Genomic DNA, 14,120 nt, shown 5'->3' on the forward strand with positions numbered 1-14,120 from the left:
AAGAGTCCAGTATCTCCAAACACTTTGCACCAGAAGGAAAGAAACACTGTCATTCACCCAACTAGTTAAGTAAATGCTAGATCCTAGTACTATCACGGGTGAAGTTAACAACATGTGGGCAGGGTTACTAGGCCTGAAGGAAGCACTTGTAAAACAATTTACTGTAAAACTGTGTTCCACCCAGTAAAGTATCTGGATTGGTCCACAAAAAAAACCCTGCAAGCTAGCAAGCAGTCTGGCAAAGTGAATGGAAGGCTGCCTGGAAGGCTGTGTTCCTGATCTTCTAACATGGAATTTCTGAAACTGAATCCTGGACTACACACCAAGTCCAGAGAGTCTATTCGTATCTTAGTGTTAGTTTAATGAAAGTCCTAGGTGGTCTCTTGGCAGCAAATAGCTACCCTGTACTCACTGTGAGAAATCAGAACACCTAGGGAAGCTTTCAGCTCTAATGCTTCTTGACTTGTATTATTCTGCATTCCTAGAACAGTTACAAAATGTGCCTGAAGAGGGCACCTGTTTCTCCTAGTCAATGGACTCAGAGTACACAGCAGAATTTTTCAAAACTGTTCTCAAACGAAACTGAAAGTTCGAAGTTCCAAGGAGGCAAAATTCCCCAACACTGTGCTCTAGTTAATATGCAAACCCTTCCACCAATTCTCAGAAAAACCATTCTGTCATTCAATAGAACAAATGAGAATATATGACCATAAACTTTTTATTTTTTGAAACCAGAGGGGACTTTCATGTTTTTTTTAGGGAGCTAAGGTTGATGAAGAGAATCAAAATGGCAAAAACAGTACAGGAAAACCAAACTCGAGAGTGCATTTTCCTCTTCTTCTTGAAAAGAAATCGTGTATCTCTACTCAAATCTACACCAATCCCTAAAACATATATCAAGTAAGCTTCTACAGATGAGCCTCAGAATACAGTAGTGCCCCCTTATCCACAGGGGATATATTCCAAGACCCTCAGTAGATGCCTCAAACCGCAGAGTACTGAACCCTATATATGCAATGTTTATTCCTATACATACATACTTGCAATAAAATTATAAGTTAGGCACAGCTAGAGATTAATAATAATAATGAAACAGAACAATTATAAAACACTTTAATAAAAATTTATGTGAATGTGGTCTCTTCCTCACTAAAAATATCTTACTGTACTATACTCATCCTTCTTGTGCTGATGTGAGATGATAAATGCCTATGTGATAGGATGAAGTGAGGTGAATGATGTCGGCACTGTGCGTAGCATTAAGGCTACTACTGCCCTTCTGACGGTATGTCAGGAGGATCATCTACTTCCTGACTGTGGCTAAATGAAACCACAGAAAGCAAAACTGTGGATAAGGGGGGATTACTGTATTACTAAGGAGGAATTCAGAGTAGAGTTTTCTTCAAGAAATCCATAATTACTACTGACTGAATATGAAGTTTCTTTTTGGGGGTGATGAAAATGCTCTGAAATTAGAAAGTGGGGTAGGGGGAGGCTGTACAACCTTGTGAATACACTAAAAACCAATAAACTGTAAACTTTTTTTTTTTAAGAAATTTTTTTAATGTTTATTTTTCAGAGGTGGGGAGGGGCAGCGAGAGAGGGAGACACAGAATCTGAGGCAGGCTCCAAGCTCGGTCAGCACAGAGCCCAATGCGGGGCACAAACCCACAAACTGTGAGATCATGACCTGAGCCAAAGTCAGACGCTTAATCAACTGAGCCACCCAGGCACCCAAACTGTACACCTTTAAAGGGTGAATTTTATGGTATGTAAATTATATCTGAATTTTTAGAAATTTCTTCCTGTCAATTTTCTCCACTGAAAATAGCCTTCTGGACAATGTGCTGGTCAGTTTCACTAAATGACACTTTGGAAATGCTTAGATTGGCTTAGAGCAAGTCCTCTCACTACTGACCTCCTTGGGAACCTAGAGGTGGGTCAAGTCAGTATATTTAAGTTCAGACAACACTACAACATGCATAGCTGGCCAAGAAAAAGAACAGCCAAGGTAGCAGAGGAGTCTTACCTAGAGAAGCCATTTTCCTTCTCCTTTTTTATTTTTGCATCCCCAGAGGCTCTAACCTGAAAATAATAGTAACTGGTTAGTACCTTGACAGGACTAAATTTGAAGAAGCCTCGCTCTGATTTGAGAACATGTGGTCTCAATTCTTGATCACAGACGGACTTATTATTAGCAAAACTGAACAGGTGAACTAAAGGTCTTGACATTTTCCTAAGACTCATTTTTTACAGTTCTTCAGGGTGAATTATCCAATTTACTAAGAAATGTTTCCCTTCAAAATGACAGTTTTTTATCATTAAATGATGGCAGGTCCCCCTCCCACAATAAATATACTCCACCTCTCAAGGATTTGCCCTTGGCAGTGTGCAGAGAAAATAAAAAACAAAACAAAAGGTAAAGATGAAGGACAATGAGCAAGAGGTGAAAGAAGGTGTAATTTTCATTACATTCTCTTTCATATTGTCTGAATTTACCAAGTACCAACACTATTTTCTCAGAAACTAAAATAAAAATGATTTTTTTTTAATGATTTACCACTCATTTGCAGCCAGATGAGCCTAGCCATTTTGAGAAGGCCTGTACTGGTTACGGAACCAAAAGCCACAAAGGGCACCAGCATCACTAAGTTTTCACTCAGGAAGGACCTTCATTCAACAAAAGACCAACATGGCATTATGCCTTCTCCCAAAAACAGAATTATTTTCCCCACGAAAGAAAGCTGACATTTCCAGAAACTCTACATTCTTCATTTATCCATATGCCATTTAAAGTAAGATAACGATATGGATAGATTTGGTGCTGTGAAATTCAGTGGTAAAGGGCTTTGGTCTTCATTGCTTAAGACTGTGACTGACGCCGAAGTCTACTGACAGAGACCTTTTCACTCAAAGGCCAAGGGATTTTACTATGCAATGAAGGTACTTTCATTACCTGCTTTTATAGATAAAGAAAATGAAAAGTACATCTCACAGCTCTTCCTTCCTCATTGGAAAGAAAGTTCTGTACCTTTTCCTCCTTTCGTTTTTCCTTGTCTCTGTCTTTGTGTTTGTCTTTATGCTTTTCTGAACTTCCATCTTTGTGTTTGGTTTTCTCCTTCTCTTTGTGTTTCTTTTCAGAATCTTTATGTTCACTGTAAAAAGAAAAAAAAAGAAAAGAAAGAGTTAGCCCAGAGTAGGGACCACAAGGGTTCATTTCACAAGATCAACTCACAAGATACCCTAAGATGACATGAAACCATGGAAACTTATAATGCTTTAAACAAACAATCCTGACAGAAGGTTCAAGTAGAAGCTCTTGGCTACTGTACTTTCTTTATTCTTGTTTGATGTTTTTATGTTTTCGAAGGAGCAAAGAAACCAAAGAGAAACACAGTCATTCTAAACATACCAGGACTTTTTGTTAAGTGACTAATAATATACAGACTGGGCTTCTACAATAGTCTGCCAGCAAAAACTATGATGGAAGCTCCAAACTGAGCAATCACATCTGAGGTGAGAGGGTAGAAACAAATGACACAAAAATGCATTTGGTGACTATGTACACCCAATGACAGCCCAACACAGTAGATGTTTCCTGCTAGCTTAACTAGGAAAGGCTCGTCCCTTCTAAAAAAAAATTTTTTAATGTGTATTTATTTTTGAGAGGGAGGGAAGGAGGGAGGGAGAGGGGGAGGGAGAGAGACAGAGCCCGTGCACGTGAGCACACGCGTGCAGGGGGGGGAAGGGCAGAGAGTGTAGGGGGCCGACAGGACAGAGGATAGGAAGCAGGCTCTGCGTTGACAGCACAGAGCCTGATGTGGGGTCCGAGCTCACGTACCATGAGATTATGACCTGAGCCGAAATCAAAGTTGGGCGCTTAACCGACTGAGTCACCCAGGTGTTCCAAGGCTGGTCCCTTCCAGAGGTGGCTTATAAACCCTGCAATAAGAAAAGACCTAGCTAAAAGCAAAGACATATCCTGTGCTAAACGTTTAAAGCCTTGCTTTTAAAGGGGTTTGTAGACGGGGAACCTTGGTGACTCAGCTGGTTAAGCGTCCGACTTCGGCTTAGGTCATCATCTAGTGGTGAGTTTGAGCCCCACATCAGGATCACTGCTGTCAGTACAGAGCCCACTTCAGATCCTCTGTTTCCCACATTCTACCCCTCTCCTGCTTGTACTCTCTCAAAAATACATAAAATATTTTTTTTAATTCATTAAAAAATTAAAGGGTTTTGTGGACATACTGGTAACCACTGTAAAGGAACTGCTCCTCTGGAAAACTAAATATGACATTACAAAGCAAGAGCCATTAGAATGTTCATACCCTAGGAGCACCTGAGTGGCTCAGTTGGTTGAGCATCTGACTTCGGTTCAGGTTGTATTCTTGGGGTTCGTGAGTTCAAGCCTATGGGACTCACTGCTGTCAATGCAGAACCCGTTTCGAATCCTCTTTCCCCCTGTCTGCCCCTCCCCCACTTGCACTCTCTCAAAAATAAAAACATTTAAAACAATGTTCATACCCTAGGATCTAGATCCTGGAAGTTTCTCTTTGGGAAATAACATTGCATAAAGATGTTATGCAGCTATCGTGCTATAATTTGTAAGCCCTACAGATATATACATACAATGCCTATGACCACAGATGGAAAAAAGGAATATATAAAATGAGTGCAACTATATAAAAGCATGCATGTGGATAAAAACTAAAGTGGCAATAAGCAAAATCACATATTTAGGGTGGCAGAACATCAGACGACCTAGATGAGTGTTTTCTTCAGTGCGCTGGGCAGGTAGTTTATGAAACTTGTTTACTGCACCAACCAATATATTCCACAAGTTAACAAAAGGAGGGTGAACTCAAGTGCTATGCACTGGGGAGCCCACCTTAGACACAGGAAGCTGGCAGCAACCCCATCTCACAGGGACAGTCAGGCCTATAGGTAGCATCGGCTCCTGCCTACCCTGCCACCACACACTGAATTTCCCATCTGTCATATTTAGCCTCAGCCCAGAAAAAGATTTTACCAACAATGATCTCATTAGGCTATGTTCATCCCATGGGGTTTGTTCTAAAGAGATTTGGCCAGCACACCTGGGTACATAAAAGGCCAAAAGGGAGAAACAAATGATGGCATCCAGTTAGGGGAGAGGCGCAGAAACTGGATCAAAAGGGCATCTTCTGTCACACACATCTCTTTGTTTGAAAGGAGCCTCAACTCGAGGTAGGCATTTGGGTGATAAATAAGCAAAAGCTTTATGAAATCTAGCCAGGAGGACAGAGGAACTAGTAGGAACAGGACTACAGGCTTAGGAAGATCCAGGAACTGTCAGATAAAAGAAAATGTCAACTTCCACTTGTTTATATACTCCTCCCTCTGTTGCTCTCATTAGGTTGTTACTTAGATGTGCCACAAAATGAAGTAACAAGTTTCTCCATAGGCAAACTTTCTGTTAACTCATGAAGGCTGAGCCCAGTTCAGTGTACTTGGAGGCATATGGTGACAGTGTCCCACCATGCTTCTTGTGCTCAGCATGATAACGATGTCACCTCCACTTAGTGTATTCTCCTAACTGGTTTTTACCAAGATGCAATGTTTTACCAAAATATTATTCTTTACTTTGTACAAAAACGGCTCCCGACTCCCTTAACACTCTTACTTCCAGTTCTCTCCCACTTTAGACTAACCAAAGAGCAAAGATGCCAAGATTGCCATGAATTCTTCAGAAGCTTACACGTACAAAATCCCATTACAGCAAACCGTGTGAGGTTACTATTCCATTAGATGAGCACTGTAGTTTTAGTGCTTTTTAAACATTAATTATAAGAGGAATTAATGGCCATCTACACAAGTTTTTGCCTAAGAGCAAAAAATTTGGAACAATTACATCCATAATACCTATGGATAAATACCTCCCCCCCCACACACACAGTAAGAAAAACTCCCCCTTTCCAAAGAAGCATTGTGCTTGGTATTCTCACATACATTTCATGCAATCCTCACCTGTGAGGTGGATTTTATTATCCTCTTAGACTGATGAAGAAACAGAGGAGTCAGTGTTTCAAAGTCTAATTCAAAGGTACAATGTTAGAAAGAAGGGAAGTTGGGATTTAATTCAGTATTTCCACCTCCAGTTCAAAGTACTTTCCACCAAATCAGTACCATTACATGTCCATGAAATTGATACCTACTACTTAAAGTAGACCGGTATTAGAGAAAGATGCATGGCCAGTCTGAGATTTGAAACACAAGTCAAAACTTTATTGTACCAACAAGGAGAAACTTTCTAGAATAGACATCTTGGATATCTGAAATGATAAGACCTTTGGGATAGTTGTTCCTTATTTTTTCTTCCCATGAAACTATAAACAGTTGATTTAGGAATCTAAGTTTAGGAACGCTCCATCTTCCTTTCCACTTTCCTTTCTTTCTCAATGAAAGCAATTCCTAGAAAGAACATCAGTCTGTTTCGCTAGGACTGGCTTTCTGGCCTTTTGGCCATCACAGCATGGGAACCTACCTGTAAGTGTACACACAGCCCTCCAGTTTTCAGCTTTGCTGTTCATTATCATACCAAACAGAGATCAAGGAAAAGAAGTCAGCAAACAACAAAGCAATGTGACAGTACCCAGGCCACCCCCAGGAAAGTGAAAAAAGTCAATGATACTTCCTCTGCCTACATAACGAGAGGGAAATCTATTCAGGAAATTCAAAGTACCGGCTAGGTAATACCCCTTTTATAAGTCATAATTAAACCAAAGACCAGAATGAGATGGGAACTACTGATGTGACTTTCCAAAAGAAACTCACTTTCTTCCATTCCCAATCGTTTAGATGCAAGAGAGCCAGTAAGGATTTTTATACTAAGTGAGCTCAGATGACAATTTAGGACTGTTAAAAATTAGAGTTTATGAATCCCTGAACACAAGGCTAACAAGTCTACTTGTCAGGTGCTGTTCCTGTCCCTGTGTCCAAAAACAGAGAACAGAGTACTGGAGTCCTACCCCCTCATCCATAACTCCCATGCTGGCAGGAGTGCTGGCAATGAGCAAGACCCAGTGTCAGTCTTTCCTGGGAATCTACCTGAAGTGGCAAATGCACGTGGGGTACAAAGACCTGTGATACAGAAGCATGTCTAAGGCTGCGCCACGGAAGGTTAGAAGCAGGATTAGGTCAGTGGTAGATAAATGGAGCCAATCTGGGATCAGTTAGACTGACTCATCATCACTGAGGATTTCCTAACATGTACCTCTTTTTCCAGAAGGCTTAAAACTAGTTTGATTTTCATGGTGGCTTAATGAGCAGCATCTTTTCCACTGATAGTGAGTTGATACAAATTCTGACCAGTGTAGAAGAGTTCATATGTTGACTGCTTGTCTTGAGAGAAATTACCTTCATCTTTATTCTGATCCTTCCAACTTTTCCACACATAATAGACACAATGTCAGGGGCACCTGGGTGGCTCAATCAGTCATAAGCATCTGCCTCTCGGTTTCAGCTCAGGTCATGATCTCGCAGTTTTGTGAATTTAAACCCTGCATCGGGGTCTGCGCTGGCAGCACGGAGCCTGCTTGGGATTCTCTCTCTTCCTCTCTGCCCCTCCCCCACTAGCATGGTCTCTGTCTCTCTCAAAATAAATAAACTTTAAAAAAATAGACACAATACGTCAAAGTCACAAAATAGACTTTAATATACTGGCCAATTCAGAGGCAGTGAACAGATGACTGAAACACTGAAGAAATTTCAGTGGGGTGACATAAGAGACATCAACTAGGAGAAAGGCTTACTACTGATCATAGTAAGAAACCCAAATATAAGAAAAAAATGCATTTTAAGAATGAGTTTAGTCTGGAGGAGCCTGGGTGGCTCAGTCGGTTAAGCATCTGACTTCAGCTCGGGTCATGATCTGGCGGTTCGTGGGTTTGAGCCCCACGTCAGGGTCTGCACTGATAGCTCAGAGCCTGGAGCCTGCTTCGGATTCTGTGTCTCCCTCTCTCTCTGCTCCTCCCAGCTCACACTGTGTGTGTGTCTCTCTCTCTCAAAAATAAATAAATATTTAAAAAAAAAAAAAAGGAAAAAATTTAAGAATGAGTTTAGTCTGGGATATACTGAAGGCCAAAATACAGACAGTAGCTAACATTCCTAGAACTTCTGTAATGGTCACATTTTTGGATGAAATATTAATTTCACCATTAGAATCCTGGGAGAGAAAGCACCAATTATTGGCTAGGTACAGAAGCTGGCTCCTTGGCTTAGGGCTCCTGTCTGGGGTTTAGATCCACCACACTAGCAGAGCCTGGACAAGCAAAAGGCAATGCCAAAGAGAACAAATGGAAAGATTCAAAGCCACATCTCCAGATTCTACCAAAAAAAGTAACCCATGCTACACTATTTTTAAAGTGACAGTGAAACCTTTGGTCTGTACCTCCTGCTGGAGCTGAGTAGACAACAGAGAAGGTTGACCAGGGTTCTAAGGCACTGAGGCAGAAGTGTGGAAGTAGGGAGATGGCAGTAAGAAGCCAGGAGGAAAAAGTATTTTCCTTTTGTCCCGGGAAGGCACTTGGTACCTCTTTAGGGGAAAAAAACAACAAACTTGTGTCCGATATTCTGGGAAGCTAGGACGTTGGCAATGGGAAACCATTTAAATCTGTTAAAGAAAACAGAAACTGTCCTCTATCACCAATAAAAATATTTAACAGATGGGACATCTGGGTGGCTCAGTCGGTTAAGCGTCTGACTTTGGCTCAGGTCATGATCTCATGGTCCGTGAGTTCGAGCCCCACGTCGAGCTCTGTGCTGACAGCTCAGAGCCTGGCGCCTGCTTCAGATTCTGTATCTCTCTGCCCCTCCCCATCTCGCGCTGTCTCTCTCTCAAAAATAAACAAACAATAAAAAATATTAAAAAAAAAATTTAACAGAACTAGTGCCATCCCCCCTTCCAAGCAGTTTAAATCCTCATAACAAAACTCTTGAGATAAGTATTAGTATCTCCATTTTACAGATGTGGAAACTGAGACACAGAAAAGTAACTCATCAAGGAATACTTCTAATGAGAGTCATAAAGATTTAAACTCAGGCAGTCTAGCTTGAGTCAAGCACTCAATCACTGTTATGTCACCTCTCAAAACAAAAAAGAAAGACTGCTAGGGACAGAAGGAGGCTTTCTATCTTCTGAGAATAGGACTTAGCCACTAATGGCTAAGAGAACAAACTCATCCCTGCTACTGGGCCATTTCTCAAGGAAGCAGAGCACAGCCAATGGGGAATTCCTATGGGAGGGCCTAGAGAGCTTCAAAGCTATGGAAGGAGGACATTCATGGCCCCTTCAAGGAAAGCAGGCAATTATGGCTTAAGTAGCGTTTGCTAAATAAAAAATTCCAGGTAAATTCAAAAGTTGTCTCTGGATCAAGAACCCAGCAGTTTCTGAAAGCTTCTAAGAAACGAAGATTTCCTCACTATTACAAGTTACTAAACAAATCATGAGAATTATCAAAACTTTGTATTGAATGGAATTTTAGAAAGTATTTATAGACCCCTCATACCATTTGTGGCTAAGTCCTGTATCTTCCTTTCTCAAGTGTTTTCAAATGGCTTCTAGCTCCCTTCAGAATTAAGTCCCAACTTTGCAAAATAACATTTAATAGTTTTGCTTCAAGCTGTTTTTTTGAGTCCCATTTTCTATCCCACCTTCTATTAACCCAAGGCCTACCTAAATGGATTCCTTCCAGAGCAAAGCACATTACAGCCTGTCCATGTTTGTATAAAAACTCTTCTCGCTGTCTCATGTCATCTTTCTAGCCATCATCTTCCCTTGTCAAGACCTTAACAGTCTTTTTTAGTGACTAGCTCAAATCCTCTTCCTACCATGAGATCTTTAAAAATAAATTACTACAGTTCATTATAATAGGGCTAGACAGAATTGAAAACTAGCGCTCCAAATTGGATGTTATCAATTAGCAACTACTAAACTAGATTCTAAGATTACAAAAACTGACAGCTCTACTTTATCTGAATGACACTCTACTAGGATTTAAGGTCACCGTCACCACCACCTCAATTATTTAGTATGTTAAACTTTCCAAAGACTTTTTATGTACCTAATTTCACTGACTTCTCCCCCCAACAAACCTGAAAGGCTTACCAGACCAATACTGCTATCAACAATTGACCAAAATGGAAAACAAGATCCAGAAAGAAATAAAATGGTTTGAATCAGGACACACAACTAGTAAATGTAGGACACACAGTAAATGATAGAACCTGGACTCTCAACTTCTATTTTTTGTGTGCTTCTACTATATAACATTGACTCCCACGTGAATGGTGGTGGTACTTCAGTTTTGTTTCTCAACTACTCAACTTTACCTACCTACTTAGGTTTAACTGTCCCCCCCGACATGCTGATATAGGGATCTGCAGATAAGTGGCAGGGTGTTGGCAAATAGCTCACAAAAACGAAAGCAAAACGTCTTTTAAATTTGATTCCTTTAAGAAAACGTCCCCTGAGAAATGGATACTTAATCCCAGTGTATTTTCCTAAGATCATACATTCTCTCAATTCTAATTCAGGTAGAGTTTGAAACTGAGGAAAACAGAAACCAAAAGCATCCTTATCCTCACATGTTTCTCACACTGCACAGATTAGCACTGCCAACATGGCTGGAAAAGCGCTTCCCTTACTATTTCACAGCAAAGCTTTTCTATCTTCCCTGGCTTTCCACAAATTTGTCACTCCAGCCTGAGTGCCAGGCTTAAAATTGGCCAGAGACGCACAGTCAAAAACCAGCAGGGACTGGGGTGGGGGGAGGGACTCTAGCAGGAGGAATCTTGTTTTTAATGTATGATAGTCCTTTATTTCTAAAAACCAACCCCCCCTCAACACACACAATTGCTTTTAATAATGTTGTTTACATAACAGGTCCAGTATTAAAGATAATTTATGGCTAAGATTGTAACTTTTCAAGAAAGTATCCAGTGAGATCCCACAAGCCCAGTGATTCCTCAGCATCTAGAAAGAATATTCCTTTTGTTTCTTTTGACAAGATTTATATATATATAGATTTATATAGATTTATATATATAAAATATATATATTATATATATATTATAAAATAAAAATATAGATTTATATATATATATATATATATATATATATATATATATATATATATATATATATTTTAAAACCTGACGGGCTCAATATTAATGCTAAAAGAAAGAAGCAGTGCCAGAGATAAATAATAGAATAAATTATTTTTATTTGACTTTGATATAAACTCCGTGTTATTACAGGCCAAAAAGGCAGTAGTCAGAGGTGGGGTTTTCATAGGGTCGGAACTTAATGAGATTAATACTTCTATTACCAAAACTTTCAGGGATTTGGGGCCCAAAGAGAAGAGGCAGTGCCTGAAAGGTCTGGCATTTTAAAACCTGAGCTGCCAACCACTGCATATAAGAAAGAAGTGCTTGTGTTAACGCAGTTCAGCTATACAACTAACCTTTCTCAGGGAGATTTTTTTCTTTTTACTAGAAGGAATAATGTAGTGGGGAAAAAACACAACTCAGAAGCCCTGGTCTCTCATCCTTGCTCTGCTACCACACCACCATGTGACTTCGGGCATGTCACCTCAGACTCTTGACCACACAAAGAGATAAGATGGAATGATCTTTCATACCCTCTCCCTTATTTTGTACCTTAAGTAAGAACAATACAGGAGAATGTATATGAATCAGATGGGATCTCCCGAGGGATGGGATGGGTCCACATCCCGTCCTGTCTCAGCAGAAAGGCTGGTTTCCCTTTCTCTGGCATTCCAAGTATGCAGCACATGTTACTGTGTGGGAGAAAGAGGTCTCCTGGACCTCCTTTGGGTCCTAAGTGTAGTCTGAGAAATAACTGATGCTAGTATCTAACAGAAAAGAAAAGACACAGAAACACATTAGTGTAAAACTTGTTTCCTTATAACACCAACAAAATCATGCCAAACTGATTAGCGAATATTGGAATCAAATGAAGTTTTAAGAAAACATGTTAATAAATCTTAATTATTCTGGGCTTTTGCTACAGAAGGAAAATGAAGAAACCCAAAACTACTAGAAAGATCAGAAGTCACTTAAAAAAAAAGGAACACAAAACTGAAACAGGGGCACACAGATGGCTCATCAGGTTAAGGGTCCGACTCTTGATTTCGGCTCAGGTCATGATCTCATGGTTCATGGGTTCAAGCCCTGAGTCAGGCTCCCCACTGACAGCACAGAGCCTGCTTGGGATTCTCTCTCTCTGCCCCTCCCCTGCGTGCATGCTCTCCTCAAAACAAATAAACTTTAAGAAAAAAAAAAAAAAAAGGGAACACAGTGTACAGGATTTTAATGAAATATAAATATATAACCAATTCACTTGCTTTGTTGCAAAGAGGTAGTATGTCAGTAGAGGTCAAAACAGGAAGTATTTAGAAGTCTGCTTACAACACATCATCTGGTTAAACTGTCTTAAACTTACATGTGAATTAGAGATCCAGGGCTAGATTTAGTCATTTACTAGATTTAGTAAACAGAAACTTGGGCCAGGTTTTTCAATGCCTCTTGGCAAACACAGGCTATTATTTCTTAAGTATTTTGATAAAAATGAAGAAAATATTAAATGAATTAAATGAAATATTCAATGAATTTGCCTATGCTATAATCTTGGAAAAGTATGCTTGATAGATGTACAAAATACCACCTCCTCCTATTTGTGAAACTGTTCACAGTTAAAGAGCTCTCACAATTAAAGACTCCTCCTGACTCCTCTGAGTCCCCTCTGAAATGTGTATTGATGCACAGGAACTGAAGAGGAGTTAAGAAAGGTTAGGTGACCTAATGAGCAAGGTCATGGGAGACCTAAGCAGAGGGACCAGGATGAGGCCTTCTTCTAGACAGAGGCAATTAAGCTACATTGGGCTTTCCAAGAAAAAGGACACCAAAATAATATCTTTTATTTTTAGAAAGGAAGTTTTGGTAAAACGGAGCAGGGCCAAACGGATGTCCCAAAGCTTTTTATGCCACTTCTACCTAATCTTTTCTCACACAAGGATAAATTTTGGTTGGTGAAGTCAGATGTACCAGAGAAAAAGGGATTCATCTTAAAAAGCTTGTTTTAAACATTAACCTCCGTTTTCTCTTAAGATTTGTTGGTGGGGGGGGAGAGGGGGGACAGATTCATGCTAACATAGAAATTAGCATTCTTTAACAGCATTTTCCTCAGGATGAAGTTCTTTGTGGTCAAGGATTTCTTTTCTTTTTCTTTTCTTTTTTTTTGGTATTTCATATCAACCAGCAGAAGAGAAGCACAGCAGGCAGGATAAAAATACTTGCTTCACATGAGCCAGCAATTCTACTCCTAAGTATTTACCCTAAGAATTGAAAGCAAGGACTCAAATAGAGACTTGTACACCCATGTTCACAGCAGTGTTCTTCACAACTGCCAAAACGTACTAACAACCCAAGTATCCACCAACATAGGAAGAGATTTTTTTTTAAATGTGGTACAGACACACAGTGGGAGTATTATTCAGCTATAAAAAGGAATGGAGGGGCGCCTGGGTGTCTCGGTCAGTTGGGCGTACGACTCTTGATTTTGGCTCAGGTCATGATCCCAGGGTCATGAGATCGGGCCGTGTGTTGGACTCTGAGCTGAGCATGGAGCCTGCCTGGGATTCTCTTTCTCCCTCTCACATTCTCTCTCTAAAAAAATTAAAAAAAAATAAAAATAAAAAAGGGTATGGAATCCTGATATGCAACAATATGGATGAACCTTGAAAACACCAGATTAAGGGAAATAAGCCAGACACAAAAAGGATAAATATTTTGTGATTCCACTTACATTAGTACTAGAATAGGCAATTCAGAGACAGAAAGTAGAAAAGAAGTTGCCAAGGGATGGGGGTTGGAGGAGAATGGGAAGGAATGGTTCAGTGGGTTTGGGATAATGAAAAAGTTCTAGAGATGAACACTGGTGATGGTCGTACAATACTGTAAATATACTTAATGCCATTTTGAAAGCGCAAAACACATTATGTATATTTTACTAAAAACAGAAAAAACCTGCTTGAAAAATGGAAGCGCCAGAGGGAACTATC

At 40.0% G+C, this 14,120-nt stretch overlaps 1 protein-coding gene across 1 annotated transcript in view; it reads right to left on the minus strand.

The window, feature by feature from the left end:
• TOP1 (DNA topoisomerase I) overlaps positions 1 to 14,120 on the minus strand; it is a 95,571-nt gene that overhangs the window by 46,067 nt on the left and 35,384 nt on the right. The window contains exons 4-5 of the mRNA XM_043602376.1: positions 3,032 to 3,155; positions 2,030 to 2,085 (exon numbers count right to left, since the gene is read on the minus strand). Of these exons, the coding sequence (XP_043458311.1) occupies positions 2,030 to 2,085; positions 3,032 to 3,155 (180 nt within the window). The remainder of the gene's footprint in view (positions 1 to 2,029; positions 2,086 to 3,031; positions 3,156 to 14,120) is intronic.

Source organism: Prionailurus bengalensis, chromosome A3, assembly GCF_016509475.1.
Source record: "Prionailurus bengalensis isolate Pbe53 chromosome A3, Fcat_Pben_1.1_paternal_pri, whole genome shotgun sequence".
In the NCBI taxonomy this organism is placed as follows: Eukaryota; Metazoa; Chordata; class Mammalia; order Carnivora; family Felidae; genus Prionailurus; species Prionailurus bengalensis.